The 24892-nt window shown below is 39.2% G+C and overlaps 1 protein-coding gene across 4 annotated transcripts in view; it reads right to left on the bottom strand.

Annotated features, from left to right (window-relative positions):
- CDIN1 (CDAN1 interacting nuclease 1) overlaps positions 1 to 15910 on the bottom strand; it is a 209736-nt gene extending 193826 nt beyond the window's left edge. For 2 of the 4 annotated variants that reach the window (XM_046648627.1, XM_046648618.1), the window contains exon 1: positions 15416 to 15909. In XM_046648627.1, the coding sequence (XP_046504583.1) occupies positions 15416 to 15876 (461 nt within the window). In that variant the 5' untranslated portion in view covers positions 15877 to 15909. Of the gene's footprint in view, positions 1 to 15415 lie in introns of all 4 variants that reach the window. The other 2 variants (XM_046648609.1, XM_046648600.1) reach the window with 2 other exon arrangements.
- Between the last annotated feature and the right edge of the window lie 8982 nt (positions 15911 to 24892).

Genomic DNA, 24892 nt, shown 5'->3' with positions numbered 1-24892 from the left:
CCTCTTTTTTTTTCCCTCCCCAAAGCCCCAGTGCACGGTTGTATATCCTAGCTGTAAGTCCCTCTAGTTCTTCTGTGTGAACCGCCGCCACAGCATGGCAACTGACAAACGGGTAGAGTGGTTCTACAACCAGGAAATGAACCTGGGCTACCAAAGCATACTGCACTGAACTTTACCACTAGGCCGTCAGAGCTGGCTCTAAATATGCCCATTTTTCATCAATGTAATATTACATCTTAGTTGCCAGTATCACCTAAGGACTTCACCACAATTTACTAAAGTAGCTTTCTTATTACCCTGGGGGTAAAAAGGAAAACATTTTGGAAACCTAGAAAATAAAAGGGCTGGCAAAATCTTTTAAGTTCTAATATTATGAGTCTAATTATTATAAGCATAAATCTCATTGCAACAAGCATCCTTAAATCAATAATGGAAAGAATAACAGCAGCAGCAGCAAAAACTTATTTGACACAGTATTAGGAACTGTGCTAATCATTTCATATGTACTATCTCATTTCAAGTTCATAACAACAACATTTTACAATAAAGACAATGAGGCACCAAGAGGTGAAGAAAATTACCGAAGGTCACCTAGCAAGTAGGTCATGAAGCCAGAATTCATATGTCTAGTTCCAGAAGCAAGTTCCTTAAACCAATATCTAAAACTGCCTTTACAACAAAAACCTGAAGAGCCTTCTGGAATTCACAATAATAGGGTTTTGCCTACTATTGATTTATAAAATAATTAACCATCAGCAGAGAGTGCAAAATAAACCACCCAAGGTCAAGAACAGGCTATGACAACTCTGCCAAACTCAATAGCTCCCGGCCAGCCCACTGGTGTGGGCCTATCCCCACACAGAACTCCACTTGCATTCTGAAGTATACATATTCTTGCCTAACACTATTAATCTTATTGTCCACTTCTGTGTTAGTTGTATATTGTCTTATTATTTTATTACTGATACTTTAGATGTAGAAAAGAAATACAGCTGAACATCTGATAATTGGGTCTTCACAAAATTGTACTAAATCAAGTTGGAGTCAATTGGGTATCTAACTGTTGTTCTTCATTATATTTGTAGAAATGCTTTCTTTTCTTTTTCTATGGGAGTAACTACCAATTGAAGATGTAACACCTAAGCTTGAAGTTTCTCTGGAAATAATTTCTGACATGATAAATCCTCAGGTGCACCACAGGAATATTTCTAAATTCCTACAGAGACTGCAGAATCACTGTAATAGCCCTAAATTTAGCTAATTAATCTATTTTGAAAGGGATTAAATGGGACATGGGCACATGGGCTGTTTTTTTGTTTGTTTTTGAACCAAGCAGCATTTTCTTCAGGTCATTTCAGTAAAACGTCCTTTATGATATGTATCATAAAACCTACAACATACTAAGTACTGCTAAGGCTCAAGGCTGGAATCCTAGTCTCCACACTAACTATGGTGGGGAAAAAAATATGTATCCTCTCTTTGAACAAAAGAAAAAAAAGGGAGAAAGTCCGACACTCACAAAAATATTATAAGAATAAATGAGATACAGATGTAAGTATTTTGAGCCCTTCTCAGGAAAAAAGCTGTAAAAATCAGAATAAACTGGATTAAGAAAATTCTGGAAAAGACATGCCACAGGGTCATAATGTGTAATGCAAAAGTCTCAAACTGGTGATGGTATGCAGGTCACGGGGGCTTTAAGAAATGCCTTTGGAGACGGTGGGGAAGAATGGGGGGAGCCCAGGTTTGCAGCGTTTGCCAATTTCTGTGCTGTAAACACTCCCACTGCGGCTGATCTTAAGCTACCAATGTGAGGTCAGTTTGTCGAGTTGGGAGAAGATGCTTACGATCAGCTCTCCCAAGCTAGAAGAAGCTAGTTCCAGCACTCATTGGCTGTAGGCCAAACTCAGCCCACAGACTTGTTCTGTTTGGCCAGGAAACTGTGGGCCCATACAGTGTTTTCAAAAATTCAAACAAATTAACAACATCTAAAACTCAAGATACTCCTTCTAAAAACTCAGATCTGGAGCTGCTTTCTAGAGAACAGAAGAGCTGGCAGCACTGGGCCCACATCCCTGCGCAGCTGTCTATGACTGGCACAAAGTTGTGGCTGCCTTGTTAGTGCACACAACTGTCCCCTCACCTTGCCACAATCCCAACCAGGCCAGCTTCATTCATTCACTCCTTGCTGCACCTGCCTGGCCCCTAGAGAGATGGGCGTCTGTGATTTCTGGTTAAAGAGCATGTGGGGAAGGGTTTTGCCTCCAGATGTGCAACTCTGGTCAAATCACCCAGTGGTACTCCTCCCCTGGTTTCTGCAGCTAGAACCTTAACCAATTTGACTAGATGATCTCAACTGCTATCTCAATCCAACACTCTATAAGTCACTGCATCTGAAAGAATGAGAGAGGTATGCAAGTCCCTCTGGAGGAGCGTTTGTGATCTGCACACGAAGAGCTCCAAACACGCACGCCAAAGGGCAAATAAAAATTCAAAATGTTAGAAATTGAAGGTTAAATGTCTTTTTACGTCAATATGTATTTTCGTTGACCTCAGGAAATAAGAATCTGGATAATCCTAACTTCATCAGTTAAGAAACGATGTTTGGGGGTTGTCACATGTAGGCTGTGAGAGCCTGTGGGGTTTTTAATGCTATACAACAGAGTCTCTCTCATACTCCCAGTCCATTTACAATCTTAGCTAAATGGGGCTTGAAGTGCAAGTTAATTTCAAATTTTATTAGCTTTCCCTACCAATATTATCAGCAAAAACAAACAGCAGTGTAATATACCTTAAGCAAAAGATGGTATTAACTTGGGAGAATTGTAGACAGAAACAAAAAAGCTGAAAACAATAAATCACCAGTCTAATTTCATGTGTAATCGTAGGAAGGTGTATTTAAATGACACTTTAGTCTTTTTTTTTTTTTTTGGTGAGGAAGACTGGCCCTGAGTGAACACCTGTTGTCAATCTTCCTCTTTTTGCTTGAGGAAGATTGTCACTGAGCTAACATCTGTGCCAATCTTCCTCCATTCTGTATGTGGGACGCCACTACAGCATGGCTTGATGAGCAGTGTGTAGATCCACACCTGGGATCTGAACCCGTGAACCCTGGGCTGCTGAAGTGGGACGTGTTAGTGTCCCACATCCCATCCACAAAGAAGGCCATCTACAAAAAGCCTATTGCCCCACAAGTCTTAGACACTGCCTCATAAGTTATGGAACCTTAGGAGGCTAAGGTATGGCCCAGGCATGAGTGACAAACCAGGGAGGTTTCACCCTGCATTTCTATTCATCCTAAAGCTGTAGTTGGGTCCCACAGCATTCCTTGATTAAACACACCCAGTTCTGACTATTGAGAGTGATCACAAATATTCATGACAAACAGTTATTCATAAACTTGCTGAGTGTAAATCTGAATCACACCGTGAGGCTGATTTGGGGAGCAGCAAGTCAATTAGCTGATAAGTGAGCTTAACCAAACAGCTGCAGTGCAAAGCCTATGGACCCTGCCATCCTATATACTGCTAGCCGCATATCTGGGGATTTTCATCAGCCCCAAGTGATAACCCTTGTAAATATCAAGGTCCGCTATGCCTCCTATTTCCTAAAACAGGATAAATACAAGATCAGAGTTTATGTCTCATCCTTTCTTGGGCCTGGAGCAAAGGACAGGTCTTAACAATAACCAAAAAATTAAAATTAAATATATGAATTACGTTGGGGAGAGGTGGTGACAACACACCACATATTTTAAGTCTCCATCTTGTATATGACCACTGCTCCCAGGACAACCTCAGAAAAAGCCTGAGGGTCACATAGGTTGCCCCAAGTAGCAGGGGCCAGCATTCAGTCATGGAAAGACCCAGCACTTACTTATTTGACTGAACAACAGTTATCAAGAGACACGAAAGCACCTTACTTTTTCCTCTACTTGTATTGCTTTCTTTGTTTCAAAACATTTATCCCTGTGGGCTTGAAGTTATTTCTCTAAGTTTAACAGTTTTCAAACATTTTTAGCAGCTGAATCTCAATATTTAAAACACATAAAAGAAGTCGAGATATTTTAACATTTTACTTTGGATGGAAAATTGCAGAGCTCACAGTTATCTCAGTGAAACTTCCGGCACTTATGAGGTCACAGTTTCAACACCACACTAGGCTAAAAAACACAAAACAAATAACTTTATTCACTATCCTGAAGCCAGAAGGAACAGAAAAGATCACCCCTCAGTCAAGAGAAAGCACTTGAAAAAGCTGACATTGTCAACCGGGTCACTAATCTTTGGCAAGAAGGAAGCTTTTGGTTATGAGGAAGAGTGATTAACTCTTGTTATCAAGATGTTATCGCGATGCTTCCTGAAAGGTAGGGATGGAAAGGGACAGGAGAGAAAAGTAGAGGCAGGTATTAGTCCCCCACAGTGGCCAGGAAACGGCTGGATTCATGACCAGCCATGCGCCATCTTTAATACATGAGGCACAGATTGCTCCACGCTGGTTTCCAAACCATGAACCAAACCATCCCGGATCCAGCTGTCTGTTCTGCTCATTATCTAGAAAGGGAGACTTGTCATTCAGTCAGGAGCTGCTCCCCAGCGCCTTTACTGTGTTCCCTGTACATTGGCTCACTGCGTAAGCAATCGACAGTAGAAATGAAGAAAGAGAAAAAGATACCTGGAATCAAACATTTGAAAACATTTCCTTCAAGAAAAAGACAATTGAAAATAAAATAAAATAAGATAAAGGAAAATTTATTCTTTACGAATCTCCCAGCTGATTTTCATATGAGTATATGAATTTTATACATTAAGGTCACTTTTCATTCTAACTATGTGTGTACTTGTAGATTGGTTGTTTTGTTTTTAAGGAAAATTCAACCAATACGGCAAAAAGGCACAAAATGTGTAATAAAAACATAATGGTAAATTCAGTCAACATTTGTTGAAAGTCAAATAATAAAAACTTACTACTCTATGCTTCTATTGAACATTTTCTCCTAGGGAAATGCATAATTCCTCTTTATTGTACCAGTAAACATTCTGGTATGGGTTATCACTTAGCAGACTCTAGAAATACGGACTTAAAGATGAAGTCAATAAACTAATAACATGAAAATTTCTCCTTCAGACTAATAGGACACCGAGTCAGCATGTGAGTTCTTCTCAGGAAAACATTATCTGAGGTTTTCTTCAAATACTCCTTTGTAGGAATTCAAGCTCATTTCATGTTTGCAACTACACAAAACCAACGGAGTACAAATATCTGATAAAAGCTAAGCCCTTCTTTCAGAAACCAAAGGGGCCACAGACTTAACAAAATAACCTCCTAGAAGAGTCTTTAAAGCTAGGCTCCAACGCAGCAACAAAATAAAAACCTGACATCTTATGGAACAAAAAAATCATACTTTAAAAGATGACTAAAAGAAATAACCATATTCTTCTCTCAGACCAATTTGTAGACCAAATTATATTCCAATTTGCAATAATGATCAATACAGAAATACTCCTAGATATATTTCCTGAGTATATGATATTATTTTTGAAGGTCATGTAAATTAATTCTATTTCTCTCGCAAAACCACTAAAAGAATTTCCAGTTCAATAAAAGACTTTTTCTCCATTTATGTGCTAGTCTCACTCATTATTCTGGAACTCAGGTCCACCACAACATTATCAGAAATATAGAATATTGACCACAAACTGAGAATCAACTCTCAATTCAATTGAGAGAACAAAGCTAATAAGAATAATCTTCTAATTAAGTAAACCAAGCCCTACACTATTAATTATATACTGCAATGTGCTGCTATAATTCTTAAAAATCAGCGAATAAAGGTTAAAAAGTTTTTTAAAAAGGACATTATATGTTACTTTGAAAGATTTAAGACATGTTTCTGATATCCGGGCCATAATCATCTAATGATCAAATCTATGTGTTCACAGCCATACAATCAACTGGTCCATATAAACATTTTTCTTTTCTGCAAATCTAGGGGCCTTTATTTTAAAGCAAAATTTTGTTTTATGTGTTTCAAAAGGTTACTATTTAGACATTTCTTCTACTGTAGGCCATTTATCAAATTCTAATAATTGCAATAGTCATATTCACCATCCATTTAACACTCACCAGGACCACCAAACTATGCTACTGGTTTACATGCCTTACCTCACCTAATCCTCACCACAGTCTTAGGGAATGGAACTGTGAGAGGAAGCAGAGTGAGAGCAAGACTAAGACTGAAGCCAGACTCTCCTGGGTTTGAATCCTGCTTCTTCCACTTCCTCGCTGGAGTGTTTCATTCCTCCTTTTATAGATGAGGCAATGCGATTCAGACACAAAGACGCAGAGCCAAGTCATTGTCCAAGAACAAATTTTACAGGAAGCAAAAACAATGGAACACAAGATGCCCTACAGGAAAAGCAGACTGCTTAAGATGCATCCTTGGGTAGGTCGGGAGGGGGTTGGTGGGACATTATTTTAAAAAGGACAACTGCAGCCAATGGCAGCATTAAATTAAACCAAACCACCCTAAATAAATGTAAAAGCTTGCCCGGTCAGACAAGGTATTCGAAAAAATGCTGCTAAGACTGATGTCAAAGAGCATAATACCATGTCTGATGGGGCTAGGGAAACGAGAAAAAATAAACAAATGGGACTACATCAAACTAAAAAACTTCTGCACAGCAAAGGAAACCATCAACAAAACGAAAAGACAACCTAACAATTGGGAGAAGACATTTGCAAACCATATAACTGATACGGGGTTAATATCCAAAATATACAAAGAACTCATACATCTCAACAACAAAAAAACTGACAACACAATTAAAAACTGGGCAAAAGATCTGAACAGACTTTTCTTCAAAGAAGATATACAGATGGCCAACAGACACATGAAAGATGTTCAACATCATTAACTATCAGGGAAATGCAAACCAAAACTACAATGAGGTATCACCTCACTCCGGTCAGAATGGCTACAGTCAACAAGACAGGAAACAACAAGTGTTAGACAGGATATGGAGAAAAGGGAACCCTCATATACTGCTGGTGGGAGTGCAAACTGGTGCAGCCACTATGGAAAACAGTATGGAGATTCCTCAGAAAATTAAGAATAGATCTACCAAATGATCCAGCTATTCCACTGCTGGGTATTTATCCAAAGAACTTGAAAACACAAATGCATAAAGATACATGCAACCCTATGTTCATCGCAGCATTATTCACAATAGCTAAGACTTGGAAGCAACCTAGGTGCCCATCAAGGGACAAATGGATAAAGAAGATGTGGTACATATACACGATGGAATACGAACAGCCGTAAGAAATGATGAAATCCAGCCGTTTGTGACAACATGGATGGACCCTGGGGGTATTATGCTAAGTGACATAAGTCAGAGGGAGAAAGTCAAATACTGTATGATCTTATTCATAAGTAGAAGATAAACACAATAACAAACAAACATATAGCAACAGAGATTGGACTGGTGGTTACCAGAAGGGAAGAGGGGATGGGGAGGGCAAAAGGGGTGATTAAGCACATTGTGTGGTGATGGATTGTAATTAGTCTTTGAGTCGCGAACATGATGTAATCTATACAGAATTCGAAATACATTATGATGTACAGCTGAAATTTACATAATGTTATAAACCAATGTTACTGCAAAAATAAATATTTTAAAAAATAAATAAATAAAACCTATAAAAGTGAAGTAAAATTGTGCTTGTCCCAAACAAGTCCCTTGATTACTCCACTCCTAACCAAACTAGACTCCTAGGTCCACTACCAAGAACCACTAAGTTCAACACGGGCAAACACACAGTAGAGCAGCCTTAACTCCAGTTCTCCGGTAGAGATAGGTGAAGATTTCAAGAAAATGAACCACGTATATTGGTTTAAGCACAGGGAGCCGAGCCAAACAAGTTTTTAACTACTCCTGCTGAGATTTCTCTAGAAACAGCCTCTTATGAGTGAATGGGTGCCTGTATTGTGATCCAAGAGCGGGAAAACAGTAGATTTTGTGAACCAAGACAGAAACTCACGCTTAGAAACATGGAGGGCACCATCAGAAAAACCTGAGCCAGGATCCTTAAGGGCAAAGATATAGCAATGGGATAAAGACGCTTATTTAGAGATTTATTTTATCAAGAGCTTGATTTATGACTCATTAGTATAGGCATAAATAGCAACCAAGTAACTAATGCACGGCAAGGGAACTCAGGGAAAAATTAAACTTGTGCCAAAGGGCTTAGTTTACCAGCCAAAGAATTTCCAATAGAGGTATATCTCCTCTAAGAATCCCACTTAAGTACCCATATCTGAACGAACTGTTCAACAAATCCTTTGGTTTCTAACCTTCTATGACTCTAATAATTTATAACTATTGGACGTGTCCTCAACTCTTTCCACAGACTACAAGCTATTCAAAATTAATTACTAAATGATTCTCTTTTCTAAAAAATACCCAAACAGTGCCACAAACACAGTGAGCATACAGTGAATTATTACAGACCAAATGCAGTAAATGGTGGATAAACTGCAAGTACAGTGAAAATCATGGGCTGACTAAGGATGGGCTGTTTCACATAAAATGATGGTAGTGGATGATATTGGTTAAAAGAGTATTCCAGTGAGAGAAAGAGAAAATTACCACTAGGTGAATAGCAGTAATAACTGTTTCAAGCAAGAACCATTGGTGGATGCTAAAAATCAGTGGGAAAAAGCGTGACAAGAAACAAGATACTTGCAGAGTCTCAAAAGATATCCCCACAAGGTACTTTTTAGAAAGAGAACAGCTGTAACTTTACAATGGAGAAACTTGACAGACACCACATCCTAACTAAAAGGACTAAGGTTAATTTCAGCAGTAATAAGGCACATGAAGTCATGTGCCCGCTGATACGATGCACTGAGAAGGGCACAACATCAGTTCTCGGGTATTCTTGCCAAAAATTTTTACCCTCAATCTAATCATGAGAAAACATCAAATACAAATTCAGGGACATTCTACAAAATAACTGTACTCTTCAAAACTGTCAAGATCATGAAAGACAAAAAAATAGTAAGAAACTGCTGCAGATTAGAGGAGACCAAGAAGACATGACAACTAAATCTAATGTGTGATCCCAGGATATAAAAGGGACATCAGGGGCCAGCCCAGTGGCGCAGCAGTTAAGTTCGCACACTTCGCTTCAGTGGCCCGGAGTTCAGATCCCAGGCGCAGACATGGCACCGCTAATCAAGCCGTTCTGTGGCAGGTGTCCCACATATAAAGCAGAGGAAGATGGGCACAGATGTTAGCTCAGGGCCAGTCTTCCTCAGCAAAAAGAGGAGGACTGGCAGTGGATGTTTGCGTAGGGATAATCTTCCTCCAAAAATAAATAAATGAATATGATTAAAAAAATAAAAGGGACATGAGATCCTGGAATAGAACAAGCACATTAGTGAAAAAAGATGCAAAGTTCAAAAAAAGTCTGTACATTAATTAACTGTATTGCATTAAAATTGACTTCCTGATTTTGATAACTGTACTGTGGTTATGTAAGATGTTAACATTAGGGGAAACTGGGTGAAGGGAATATAAGAATTCTGCAAATTTTCTGTGGCATAAAATTATTTCAAAATAAGATACATATCTTTATAATATGTATAAAGAAAGAGTGATATATGATGATACATATGTAGTGTTTGGGCAAGAAAATATAATGTAAACTATATCTGATAAGTAATAGCTGACTGGGTTGGGGCCTTCTACCTGAATAAGAAGGTTCAGCAAATAAACTGGGAGATATAATCAATGAATGTATCCTTCTCGGCAAGTACTTAAATACAATATGTCCTATGTTCTTGGGACCAAAAGGCCCATTACTGTAAAACTGCAGAAAATAAAAGAATAAAATGAGGGTGAATTTTGGAGTTGTAAAGTATTAGACATCACAAAGTTCTACCCCTTCATTTTATTTTATTTAGTTGTTTTTTTTGGTGAGGAAGACTGGCCCTGAGCTAACATCTGCTGTCAATCTTCTTTTTGCTTGAGGAAGACTGTCGCTGAGCTAACATCTGTGGCAATCGTCCTCTATTTTGTATGTGGGATGCCACCACAGCATGACTTGATGAGTGGTGTGTAGGTCCGCAGCCAGGATCTGAACCTGCCAACTACAGGCCGCCAAAGTCAAGTGCATGAATTTAACTGCTACGCCACCTGGCCAGACCCAACCCCTTCATTTTAAATTGGAGGATTCTGCAACCAGAGTGGTTGAAGGGGACTGCCAAGCTTCAACATAGTGACTTTGAAGGACATAAATTTGTAATTTGAGTGAAAACAAAGAAGCCATGGAGGAATGAGGCTAGCAAGTGAAAGCTAGAGTGTAAAAAACAATTTGGGGGAAAAAAAATAAGCTACATCTTTACCTCTGAGCATATACTAAAACAAATTTAAGATAGAAAGATTAAAGAATTAAGAATAAGAAGGAAAGCCATAAAGAGCCTAGAAGAAAATTTAGGTGACAGATTTATTTTTCATATCTTAGGATAGGACAGGACTTCCTCAGCATAAAAATAAAAATGTTAAAAAGCATGAATTTAAAGTTAAGCACATCAAAAATGGAAAAATATTCAAAAGCAAACAACTGGGAATATATCTGACATATAAAGGATCAACATCCTTAACATAGGCAGATCAATAAACAATAACAAATCACTAAACAATAACAGCAAAAACTTTCATAGAAAATTAGGCAAAGGACACTAAGCAGGTAATTCAAGAAGAAGAATGTTTACTGGTCAATAAACTTTTGGGAAACTGTACAACGTATTTCAATAAGAAAATCTTTTTGATCTAGCACATTAAAGATTAAACAATGACTCTGCTCAGTGCTGGCAAAAATTGCCGAGGCGGATACTCCCATGCCCTGTTGGTAAGAGAATTAGTACAATCTTTCTCATAGTAGTTTGACAACACACATCAAAATCCTTCAAACATAAATATCCTTTGATTTGAAATAGCTAGTGGTTGTCAAAGTGTGGTCAATGGACTCCTGGAGTCCCTGAGACCCTCTCAGGGATCTACAAGGTCAAAATGATTTTTATAGAAATACTAAGACGTGATTGGCCTTTTCCCGTGTGTGACATTTGCACTGGTGGTGCAAAGACAATAGCAGTAAAATTGCCAGCTCCTGAGGACAAATCAAAGCCAGGCACAACAGTCCTGGGGTCACTGTATTCTTCACCATCACACACTTGCAGGAAACAAAAAAAGCCAGTTTCATATAAGAATATGTTAAGATTCACTTATTAATTTTATTAAATCTCAACCTTTGAATCACATCGTTTTAACATTCTATATGACAAAATAAGAAGTAAACACAAAGCACAGCCACTGCGTATCCAAGTGTGATGGCTCTCTCAAGGGAGAACACGTGTATGATTGTTTGAAAGCTGAACTAGCCTCTCTTCCCATGGAACACCATTTTTACTCGAACTATGAACAAAGTACGATTATCCAGATTTAGGTATCTGGCAGACATTTTCTCAAAAATAAACAAGATGAGCCTGTCACTTCAAGGAAAACAACTGATAATATTTCTTGCCAATGATAAAATTTGAGCTTTCAAGGGAAAATTCAAATATTGGAAAACTCCGTCTCCGTCACCATAAGCTTGACAGCTTCAAATCTTACAAACTTTTCAGATGGGAATCAGCAGGGATATTAACAATTGTGATTTTTTTGATTCTATGTAACGAACGAAAGGTGACAACATTAGAAAGATCTGGGTAATTCACAACCAACATTTTGCCAACGAAGAACGCATGATGATGAAACTCATGCATGGGTAAAAGATCCACTCAAAGTTAAGATAGGCCAATGGATTGTAACATAACAGAATGTGAAAAGGTCTATGATAGAGTTTCACATTCCACATTGCAATTAACCTTTAAGAAAATATCACTTGTTGGGTTTCATGTAGTGGGAAAAAATCCACAATTATCTGAAAAGCCTATTAAATTACTCTTATCTTTTCCAAATACATATTTGTCTGAAGCCAGAGTTTCTTCATATTCTTTCATCAAAACAACTTATGATAGAGGCTGGCCTAGTGGTGCAGTGGTTAAGTTCATGTGCTCCGCAGTGGTGGCCTGGGTTCACAGGTTCGAATCCCAGGTGCAGACCTACACATGGCTCATCCAGCCATGCTGTGGCAGCATCCCACATACAAAATAGATGAAGACTGCCACAGAAGTTAACTCAGGGACAATCTTCCTCAAGCAAAAAGAGGAGGATGGGCAACAGATGTTAGCTCAGGGCCAATCTTCCTCACCAAAAAACAAAACAAAAACAAAACCCACAAAACCAACTTATGATAACTTGAATGCAGCAGATATGTGTTCCTTCTATTAAGACAGGCATTAAAGAGATTTGTAAAAGTATAAATGCCATTTCCTCACTACTGTTTTGAAATGATGGTGATTAATCATGAAAGTGTTATGTTAACATGTAATGAGTTTATTATTGTTATTTTTAAAGAAATATGTAATTTTTTTAAATTTCTCAGTTTTAATTTATACTTTTGTAAAAATCAACAGACATAAACTACATAAACAAAAGTTCTTTGGAGTCCTCAATACTTTTTTTTTTTTTAAAGATCGGCACCTGAGCTAACATCTGTCGCCAATCTTGTTTTTTTTTTCTTCTTCTTCTTCTTCTTCTCCCCAAAGCCCCCCAGTACATAGTTGTATATTCTAGTTGTAGGTCCTTCTAGTTTCTCTATGTGGGACGCCACCTCAAGCATGGCTTGATGAGTGGTGCTAGGTCTGCACCCAGAATCTGAACCAGCAAAACCCTGGGCCACCGAAGGGGAGTGCCCGAACTTAACCACTCGGCCACCAGGCCAGCCCCACTCAATAGTTTTTAGAATGTAAAAAGATCTGGAGACCAAAAGTTTGAAAACTGCTTACATGGTCATTCCCAACTCTGGAAATCTAAAGTAAGAAAATAAGCAGACTTGACATGATCTATGTACAAAAATAATTATCAGAAAACTAGAAAAACAAAACTTTTGATATCCAACAACAAGGAAATGGATGGTACTGTAGAATGTGATGTTATTGGTTATTTCAAACAAACTGTGAAGCATTTTTGAAAATGAGGAATGCTCACAATATGTTAAGTGAGAAAAGCAAGATCTACAACTATATTAGCAGACAGTACTGCACTGAAAAAAAGACTGGAAGAAAAAATATAAAATATTAATAAAAATTTTCTGGGCTATAGGAGTATAAATAATTTTTATTTTCTTTACTGAGTATGTACTACTTTTAAAATCAGGAAAATAACATCTTTTAGCAACTTTTAAGAACATTTCAGCACTTTGATTTTTTTTAGAACTCAATGTATGCGAATGCCACCAAGACATAATTGCCGCTTTATTATTATTAATATTAAAGCTAATCAAGGCAGCTTAGCGTAGAACTCTGAACTCTGAGTCAAGAAACCTGTATTCTAGACACTATTTGGCCATTAAACACCTCTGGGCTTTCTGACAAGTCACTTAACCTCTTTGAACCACGAGAAATTATCTACGAGGTCCTTACCCGATCGACTCTGAGGTAAAATGAACTATCAAATCTAAAGGTCCTTTGCAACAATCATCTAAAGCAAAACAGTGCTATAATGAAAACTGTGAAGTCGACTCCAAAACCACACTATTTACAGAGTCCCCACTCGTTCCTAAATGGCTCTTTAATTCCTTCTTTTGCAGCTAAGTTGTGCAGCCTCTCTAAATAAAGTTTCCAGTGGAAGAACAGTTAGTTATTCCCTGAATGGTGTTTGGGAGAAGTAAAAAATATTTGAGCATATCATGAATAAGAAAAAGAAAAGCATAAGAGAATAAGCAAGACAGCATGGTGCCACCAAAGGAAGGGAGGCCTTCAGCAAAGTACGGGGAGGTTACCTCTCATGGAGAGGACAAGGTGATTGCCGCGGAAAAGAAGGAAAGTGAAAGAATGAGAGAAAGAAGAGGGCGAGGGAGAGGAAAAGAAAGAGAAGCAAAATACAGTGGCAATATAAGTGCACAACAAAAGCAGAATATCTAAATGTATCTAATGTATCCATCTTGAAACTGCCCAGAAAAATCTACCTATCCCCTAGGCTGACCAGCCTTCACCCATTTCACTGTTCACTGGCAGAGTTGCTAAGAGTTAACGACAGAAAATTAAATTCTAATTTGTCAATTTTTTTCCTTGTTAGCAAGTCTGATAAAAATCTTAAAGACTATAAAGGGATAAATGTTGCCCTAAATTAAATCTGGAAAATATAGAAAGAGATCCCTTTATTTTACAGATTAGGAAAACTGAGTCCTTCAAAAAATTGTGTCAAAAGACCTTCAACTTATGCTTCAATTTGTGCTTTATTAATACCAATTATCCAACAACTTCTCTTTCCTCAAGGAAACACGTCTATGGGGATGTCTGTTCAAGGGTTTACATACCAAGGACAGGGAAGCGCTCCATTAGGGGCTAATTGTGCTTAGAGCCACAAAACAAAATGGGACAAGTTTGGATTTGGTTTTGAATTAGAAGAAAAGTAAACATTCCACACTTTTAACAGGGCAAAAGTACAACCACCTGGTTGTCCTGGACTGGCTCTTCCGTGCAAGGTCTGGGCCTCAGTTTGCCCATCTTTAAAATGAGGAAATCTGTAGTATATCATTCCTAAAGTCCTTTCTCAGAAAGTTGGATAATCCTAAAATCACTGAAAAAAAGACATGTTCGGGGGAGGAAGGAAGTATGAAATATACCTGGAATGTGTATACACATGGCTGTTTAAATGGCCAATCTTGACCCAAGAGCGGAATCCCTAAGGCACGAAGTCTCTCTGAAGGGACTGACAACCCCTGAGGTCACTTAACCGCACTGGAGAGCCACAGTCAGCAGCAGAGAGCACAGTCAACGTCAGGCCTGTGCTCCCTTGTTTGTTGCCAGCGCCCAATTGAAAAGGATCTTCTATTTCCTCTTTCTGAATCTACATTTTATATTTTCACTTTGAGAGGGCCCTGCCACCTATCATTCATTCCTCATATCTGTCAATTACCTACTAGACATTTATGGAGCACCTACCATGTGCACCCATCACCTACCACACCAAGTTTTCAATAACATACCAAGTTTTCAATAAACATTTGTTGGCTTGAATTTTAATTGCAAGGCCTTGGGAGCTGCTGAGGATTCATCCGCTAAGAGTCTCCTGTGGCAGGCAGGTGAAATAAGAAATCTTTTCACCATCCTTGAGCTCCTAACACCTGACACGCAAGTGTTCCTCCCCACTCGTGTGACACGTGGTTCCTAAGCGCTGGCCGGGCTGCCTAGGCACAGCTGCTGCAGGCAAAGAGCTGTGAGAGGGGAGAGACGGGCACTTACCTGGGGAACCTCTGCTTCAGCTTCCTCAGGCTCTGCCTGGTAGGCGGCACAGACACTAGGCACTGGGCTATCTCGTCGTACTGGGCTTTGGTCAGTATCATGTTGGGCCAGGGACTGGGAGGTGGCGGGGACAAGAAAAAAACACGCTGGGCTCGAGCAGCCTTGGTATTGGGAGACGAGGGGTGGGCACCCAGCGGCACAGCGCTGGGGCCTCGTCTTCCTTGGCTTGCCCCTTTACCCCCTGCACCCCCAGCTGCCCAGCTGGGGCTTCCCCGGCAGCTCGGCGGCGGGGAAGCAGCGGTAGACCTGATCGCCCGGCCTCGGGTTTCTGAGCAGCCGCAGTGGGCCCGGCCGAAGGCAACTAGCCGCCATGTCAGATACGGGCAACCAACCAGGAAGTAGCTGCAGAGGTGGCGTCTAAATCTCAGCCGGCAGGTATCCTGCCAGCGACCACCTGACATCAACCTAGGATGCTCCTGGAGTTCAAGCCAGTGAGTCCTGGCGCACAGACCAGGCGTCAGGGAATACGGGTGCCCCGCGATCCTTAAGCCTGAGCCCCGGAAAGCCACAGCCAGGGCGCGCGATTTGAATACGCTTCCATACGCTTCCAAACGCGCCAGTTTTAGCGCAGCTCCAAACCGAGACTGGCCTACAAAGAAAGCACATCTTCACTAAAGTCTCTCAGCTTTCTACGAGTATGAGTCGAGCAGTAAAACCCCCTAGGATCGCTGTAGACATACAGCTTGGCTAGTGTTGAGGGCAGTCTGACAATGTCTGCAGCTCGCTTGGGAGGCACTTCTGATCCTGTTAGGAAACAGAGTAGAAAACACAGCCAACATCATCAAACAGCCCACAGAAAAGAATATCACTCTCACTCCCCACAGTTATGTGCTCCAGGACTGAAGTCACGTCTTCTTCATCTTTGTGTCCCCAGCTCTTAGAAGATAGTAGGCGCTCAATAACTGTTTGGAGAAATTAGTCAGCGAACGAATCTGTTTTCTGTAAGTGCTGTGAGCGGATCTCAGCTCTCCCGAGGCAATTTATTAGTACATGAGCCCCTCCTTTAATCCCGTTTTAAAAATCTGTTCTGTTCTTGGAAGGCCAGGTGTTGCTGTTTTTTGTTCAAATTTTAACATTTTAAGTAAATGAAAGAAATGTGTTTAGATTTTAAAGAATGTATAAGTGGTTAAACTTTTTTTTATCTGCAGTAAGGCCTGGGTTGGAAGTTCAGCTTAGATATGCCTCCTTGGATAAATTCCTTAATCCATCTAAGCCTCAGTTCCCGTGTCTGTAAAACCGATTTTTAATTCATGGGGTTACTGAATTACTGGTTACTAAGACTAAATAGGATAGTACAAGGAATGGATTCCTTAGCCCAGTGTCCTGCAGATAGTCTAGGATAAATAGCCTGTATAACACTACTTGATAATAATAGGTCACATGCACATGGCATTCACCAGATACTGTTCACTCCCCACACACTGAACTCATTTAATCCTCATAACTTCCTCTGAGGCAGGTACTATAGCCACTTTCCTCCTCTTCCTCCTCCCTTTTGTACAGGGTGAATAAACTGAGGCATAAAAAGGTTAAGTCACTTCCCAGAGGTCATGAGAACAAGTAAGCAGCAGGGGTAGAGTTTAAACTCCTGAAATTTGGTTCCAGGGCCTGTGTTCTTGCCAACTCTCAGGAATGCTTAATTACTACATGCAAAAGTCACACTCTCTGAGGTCAAAGGTTAAGGATTTTTTTGGAAAGAAAACAATCTACATTTCAAAAAAATTTTTAGTCCAGGTCTTAAAAAAGCTTCACCACTTTATATTCCCAGGCATCTCAAAGTCCAGTTTCAACAGTGGATCCTGAATTTAGCAACCGTAGGGTTTTTTTGAATATTTACATCAGAATGTTTTCTTCCCATATGCTTTGCATCTAGCTCTGGTTGTGTGACATTAGTACATAACTATTTATTTATGGCAGCGTGGCCTGGAGTTGCCACCTGGCTAGTTTGTTGCTGACCCTGCCATGACTTTTACATGAAAGCTAGCTGACAATAAGCAGACACCACTTGATCCCCCATTCCTTTCTCCCTCCCCACTTCAGTCTGTCCAATTCACAGCCAACAGATTTTTATAGAAAACATCAGTTCAAGGATGTTTGCACTAGTTATTTTTTATAGTATCTCTTCTCTCTGGCTCTTCTCCTGCATTCACCCTTACAACCCTTAAGGAAAAGGCCAGGTTTGTTTTTCTGTTTTTATTTTTAACATGCTGGCAGTTTACAGTTTTGACCCAAATCCAGTAGATTGTTTAGAGTTAGTGCCAGGGGAAAAGCACAGTTTTTGTTGCTGTTTTCATTGGCAGTGACAGTCGTGTTGTTCATTAAGCACAAAATAGAAGTAAAGCAGAAATGTGTTGTTTTTGATACTGTTTAGGTGCTTTTTGTTTTCTTTTAATGTGAAATGCTTGGAGTAAATCAATTATTCCTTTGAGGCACCCTTTCACCCTCCCTTACCCCCTCTCCTCCCCCATCTCTTGCATCACACTCCAGGCCCCTCATCTGCTATTACTCCTGCTAAAGGTGCCTTTCCATGCCTGAAGTTCCCCCACGATTTCTAGTCAGTCAGTCAGTAATACCAACCATTTCCCCATTAAGTGAAGTAGGGTCATGAAATGAAAACAGTGCTAAAATGAAGCCTAAAGAATTGGCTACCTGTTTAAAATCAGCCATCAATTGTGTGGCCTTGAGCAAGTGACAACCTCTCTGATCCTGAATGTCCTCAGTGTAACCCCAAGAAATGAAACTTTATGGTTCTGATAAGGAGAAAGAATCCACAAATAGGGAAAAATGTGTCGGAAATTGTAGCCAGAAAATGAGTCAAAGTGGGGACTAGAGCAGCTCCCTGGAAGCACCTACAGTCCTGAGAGACGAGCTGGAGTGAATCGCCTGACCAGATTTCTTTCTGCCCGTTCCTGGACGACGCGAATGATGAACAATTTTAAAAGAGCACAGGCTTTGGCAGGGAGGCATCTGAAGGTCATTTCAAGAAGAGTGTCCAACACAAAGGACTAAAAATAAGAATGAGCCAAGTCACGCGCATCGGAAAGTTGTTCTGGCTAGAGCGAAGAGTTCTAGGCGGAGGGAAAGGAGTTGAAGATGCTTGACCTTGGAAAGAGGCAGTCACGTTTTTACACAGTCTGCTGTTTACTGAATCTGCCAAATCCAGTGGATGTTTTTAAAAATAAATACCGACATAGTATTTTTCTTATATTTGAAAGTCTGATTCTATTCATGGAAACTTGTTAAAGTCATCTCATTGAATATTTTAAAGAAAAATAATTGAAGTTTACTAATGGAATAAAGAAGGGAGTTAATATTGTTTAGGCACCTATTATGCTCAAACATTTTTCCCATTAGCTCCTGATTTGTACATTAGGAAACTGAGCTCAAAGAGAGTAAAGGATTTGCCTGATGGATCCAGTTAAGTTGCAAAACCATGATTTAGACCCAGGTTATGTTCTCCATTGCAATGTGTTGTAATTCAAGAAGGAAAAACTCTTTAGTTGATTCATCCTCAACTAAGCATTTATGCTCTAAAATAGCCGGCTACTTTCTTTGGCCACTACAATGCTTGTTGAAGAGGCAGTGTTCTTTAATTTTGACATTGAGTCAAAACATACTTTTAAAAAATTGTTTGGCCTCTTTGACTAGAAGAGACTGCATGTTTTTCTCTTTGCCCTATGAAGCACCATCTAAAGTGATGCATCTTTTGAAACCGGTTTGTGTCTCTATACTTGCCGTCCATGAGTGACAAGTCATTTTATCCTGGTCCCAAAATAATACGAGTGCTTAGTAAACAACAAAGATCAGAATGATTCAGTTGTTGAGCCTTGCAGCAATTTATCAATGTAATGACTTCAGGAAGACAGAAAGTAACATACAGAAGAATATTCCATACAGTGATAGTAGAGAAATTACGCTGAATGGTCAGGAAGACCAAAGCCAAATGTGGTGGATTCACGCAGGTCAATAGGGAATGAACTCCTAGTCTGTCACACCAGGTGGCTGATTCTGGAGGGAGGTTACATGTTGATGGGGGTATTCACCAAAGACCTGTACAAACAGAAACTGTGTCCTACGTGCGCACAATTCAGAATGGCACCTCCTCAAGTCTTTGTTAGTCCACAATATCAACAGCCAATGTTGCAGGGGGCACTTATTAAGGGCAGGCACCAAGCTAAGCACTTTAGATACATCCACCTTCCCTTAATTCTCAGATCCAGCCTCGAGGTAAGTGCTGTTATTAAATCCATTTTCCAGGTGAGAAACCTAAGGCTTAAAGAGGTGCTTTCTATTAATCCCATCAATTATTTCACATCGTTCTAGAACAGCATTTCTCAAACTGTGTTGAGGGTCCAGTTTTCCCCCAATTTGTCATGGACAAAAAGATATCTTTTGTAAAGATAAAAAATGAATTACTCAAAAACTGAAATTTAAAAAGATAAAGACATATAAAATGCCAGCCTCCAATTTGTTATTATGAGATCCAACAGACATACAATTACTCTGTCAAAGTGATATAAAAGTTTCTAAACGCTTATTCTCAAGATCTATACTTCTCACATCAAGAGATGTAAGAAAAAGTTTGAAGATCAGTACTGTTTGCCAGTCACACTTTGAGTAGCACTGTACAAATGCTGCAAAAACCCAACAGTGTAAGCCAGGTGTGTGCAAAGTCTAGAGCAGCACACTTTCATGTACTTCTAGTTAGGAGAGAAGTATAAGCTGTCCCTTTCAGACTTCTAAGTATCACCCATCATTATGAGTACCATTATTCTATTGTATTTAGTTCTTCTCAAGTGATGCATATTTATTAAGATCAGCAGTGCAAACAGGCTATTTCATTACGCACCCTATGAAGTTAACGCCATGTGTTTTTATAGCATAAAACCTAATTTCTTTTTTAGATTATAAACCCATCCATCAGAGCTCATATACCCCTTCTGTTCTGAATCACACACAGAACACTACTGGCACATGATAAAGGCTATTAATTGGCATTTACACATTTACTGTTGCGACATTTGACAAGGATAAGAAACAAAAGTAGTGTTTTCACAGGGACAATTTCTCTTGGGTGTTTGTGTGTTATAGCAAAGGGAAATACGTGAACGTGTTTGTTGAAGAAAGACTGAAGCCTCTTAAATTTTCTCCTCAGGCTCATCAGGGACTTGTGGATAATTTGCAGGCAATTTGTATCCCCTTTCCCTGCAGGACTAAACCTCAGATGTAATTTCTGCAGTTGTCAATCACTCTTCTTGTCCCACAGACCATTCTGCAAGAAAACATCATGGGGAGAGGGTTTTCTCACATTTATAAATTCAGGACTTGAAAGGAACAGTGCTGGTGGAGTAGAGAGTTTCTACTGGGGGGCGGGGGGAAGAGGAATGAGAAGCAAGGAATCAAGCCTGTCCTTAATAAGCACTTGTTTCAGCATAAGCCAGAGTTGGAAGTACATGTCCGGCAGAGATTAGCTCTAAGTCTCTTCATTTAAAAAATTACTCTCTTTTGCCATCCCACTGGGTTAGACTTTCAAAAGAGCATGCAAGATGCCAGTTGAGATTTATAACTCTTCCCTCTCCATGATGGATAGAAGGAGAGTTAAGGGGAAGGAGTTCCTTCTGAGATAAGTATACAGATTATTATTATAATAACAATAGGCTCCTTTTGAGAAAAGGAAGGCTTATTACATAGTTATCTAATGTACTGCCATCACAGAATCTATAACTGGCATTATTATACTCACTCTACATATGGGAAAACTGAGGTGCAAAATGGCTTAGAACTTTAACCAGTTTCTTTAGATTTCACCTTTAAATGTGGAGCTATAGAAATACATCTTTCTTTTTATAATTTCTTTTTACACTTAATTTCTTTTCTCATGACCATCAAAGAAACATATGCTCCTTGTAGCCAACAACAGAAGGTGAGATACTATAAATTATCCCATCCATCGGAAGTCACTACTGTAACCATGTTGGTATTATTCCTTCCAGTCATTTTTCTACAAAGTTTTTCTTTTTATAGATAAATGTGAAATGTATATACAATCTGAGTCCCTCTCTGATGATTTCACATTACACTGTGAACCAAAGAAATTCTTATCAACACTTGGCAATTTTGACCCTAGTTTTGTATTAAGAGTAGAACAATAGGTTTCTGAAGTTAGGAGATGAACTCTCACAAGGCCAGTCCTTGAAGGAGGTCCTTGACATAGCCAGCACAAGGCTGGGCCATCCTTCAGTTCCAGCAATGAGCTACAATTCAGACAATGTGGGAATGATGTAATGGACCCTCTGGAGCAAGGCAGAGATTTCTGTGACTGATGGACAGCCTCCCTGGGATTCCATTCACAGAGCTATGATTGAAATCATGTCAGTGAGCCTCCTACCATGTGGGCATTATGTCAGTCAACATGTTGACACAGGAGTCAGCATGGTTTTTTTTAACGGCTACTAGTTTTATCTGAACATTTAGATTCATTACAGCTCTTGATGCAGGGAGCAAATGTTTTGCATTGCCCAGAGGACAGTCATACTACATGCCAATCCTCATGCCAGAAGAGCCTGGGTTTCCATTTCACTTTCAAACAACACTAAAAGTTTTAAGTTGGTACAGGGATGAGAAGGGATTTAAGCTAATGGTGTGGGCAGGGAGTAACAGAGTCTTGAGGAACACTTAAGCTGTACACATACACACATACACACAAATACAGTTTTACAAAACAATACGGGAACTATGTGTATAGACAGAACTTTTAAAAACATCATATAAATGCTGTTACATGCAAAGACCAATGTAACTCATTTACTCATTGCTATCATGTGCCAAGCACTTTTCTAGTCCATGTGTATAAGCAACATACAGGACTGGCCAAGTCCCCACCCTCAAAGTTTACCTTCTTCAATAAATTAGATTTACTTTGTCAAAAGAGTATTTCATGTTCCAGTTTAAAAGAAGCTAAGGAGACGTGACAGCTAGATACAATACCTGACCATAGACTGGATCCTGTACTGGAGGGGGGAAAGTGCAACGAAGGACATTATTGGATGAACTCACAAAACTGGAATGCAAATGATAGATTATATTAAAAATGTATGTGTGTGTGTTACCCTAAATGATCCAGAAAAAATAAATCAAGGACAGTGAGGGAGTAAATGATAAATCAAATGGAGCAAAACGTCAATAGTAGGTGAATCTAGATAAAGAGGATACGGGCATTTTTTGCAGTCTTTTTATTTTGTGCTATTTTTATTTTGTAACATTTTGGTAAATTTGAAATTATTTCCAAATAAAATTTTTTAAAACCTATTTCACTTTGTAAAATGAGTGAAAACACAATGTCCTTAAATCATGTGGCAATCTCCCATCAGTCATATATGATTTATAGACATTTGATTGACATGCTGATTTTCTCAGGACTTCAAAGATGGATTGTATTGCCTGATCAGACCTACAAAATAACTAAGGCAGAACTTTCAAAATCTCTCCATCTGCCACCCCGCGACATGGACCATAGGTGCTTTCTGTCTCATCCAAGAACCTAATAATTTCTTTTTATATCTATATGAAATATATCATTAATATATAATTATCCCACTCACTGTGTAATTGTAATTCACACTCTCTGGGCTAATAAACACCCTAAAGATCTCAGCTATATGATAAAAACAAGAAATACCACCAAACAATCCTTTCAAACATACTCCTATCTTCCTTTCTTCCTTCCTTCCCTTTCTCCTTCTCAGGGGTCAGATAACTTTCTCAGCCTCCTCCCACTCTCTCCACTGTTTCCCTCACAGGTGTTTACCCCAATAAATCTCTTGCACATCAAATCCTGTCTTGGCATCTTCTCAGAGGACCTAGACTAACTGGCCCCCTATCTTCAGAAGCATACATAGAACTAGAAGTTGTACCCTAGTCACCTTATTGTATTTGGGTGTTTCCCAAGACTTCATCAGCAATACATTAAAAATGATCTCCCAAGAATGCAGTCTAATCTATGCGTATGAGACTAGACTTTGAAATCAAAAGGGATCAGATGGAAGAATTAGTTGGATGATCTTAATAGTTAATGGAATCAGAGCTCTACCACAGTGATATACGTGTTAGACAGTAATAGACAGACTTCTATTTTTTTTTCTGGACTCCCCTTTATAGGAACCATGCAGATTTTCTTCATTTCTAAAGACAGAAATGTAACTAGATATAAACTTTCTCACTTGCAATCAAAATCCCTATTTGCTTCCCCAAGGAGACTTACATTTATATCCAGATGACCTGAATTGGATTTGAGCTATTTCTATAATTCCCCAGGTTTACATTCACCAATACGATCTTGGATTTTCTCATTTCCACAAATGACTAATCCCACTTTGGTTCTTTCTTGAAGAGTAATGCTTATTTCAGGCTTGCCCAATGTATAATAACATCTCTTGTCTGAACTTGGGGGTCCAGAGCCATGTATCCACTTGTATACCGCTGATACCCATCTTGGAATCTGAAGGCATCTCAAACACAACTTTTCAAAAATTAAGCTCATTCCTATGACCCTTTAGGTCTGCTTCCTTTCTTGGAAAATGGCACTATCACACATTCTTTCTCCATAGCCCATCACCATGTCCCATTTGTCACTCTCAGAAAAATGCTCCCGCCACAATTCAGGCCCTGTCTTTCTTTATTCTATTAGTCTCCTTATGAAATACCTGCCACATTGAAACCAAGGTGATTTTTCTAAAAATACAAACATACAAAATACAAAGTCCCTTTGAGATTTTCCTGCCTACTTTGCAGGTTTCATTTTTTTCTTCTATTTCCTAATAAACCCTATATACATTCAAGTTGATAGATCTCATTTAACAACTACCTATACATGCTAAGCATCAGAAAAGAGTCCTTTGCTGCCCTGTGGGGGAAGTACTATCATTTCAGATCAGAAAAATTAGAGAAGATAAGTAGCCTGTTCAAAACCATAAAACTGACAAGAGACAGGGACAGGTCTTCTTGACTCCAAGATTATCCTTTAAAAAAAACAATTGAAATATAATATACATACAATAAAGAGAACAGATTTTAAGAGTACAGTTTGATAAGTTTTGACAAATATGTACACCCTAATCAAGATGTAGATCTCTTTCATCACCCCTCAAATTTCCCTTTAATTAAAAAAATGACCTATAATTGACATAAGTGAAAACACATATTTTTAGTACACAATTCTTCAAGGCCATTGGTTTCACCCTTTACCTGCCTTGCACCAAACCTGCCTTGTTCTTTTATGCTGTTATACAAGGGAACATGCATTTTTCTCCATTGAGATGCTCTTACTCCTCCTGATAATATTTACTCATTTTCCAAGTTTCAGTTTTAACAGTATTCTCTTTCCTATACTTCTTTCACACCCAAATCCCTACCAATAAT

This window comes from Equus quagga, chromosome 2 (genome assembly GCF_021613505.1).
Source record: "Equus quagga isolate Etosha38 chromosome 2, UCLA_HA_Equagga_1.0, whole genome shotgun sequence".
NCBI lineage: Eukaryota > Metazoa > Chordata > Mammalia > Perissodactyla > Equidae > Equus > Equus quagga.
The sequence above is the reverse complement of the archived record's forward strand: the minus strand, read 5'-3'. Positions and strand labels throughout refer to the sequence as shown.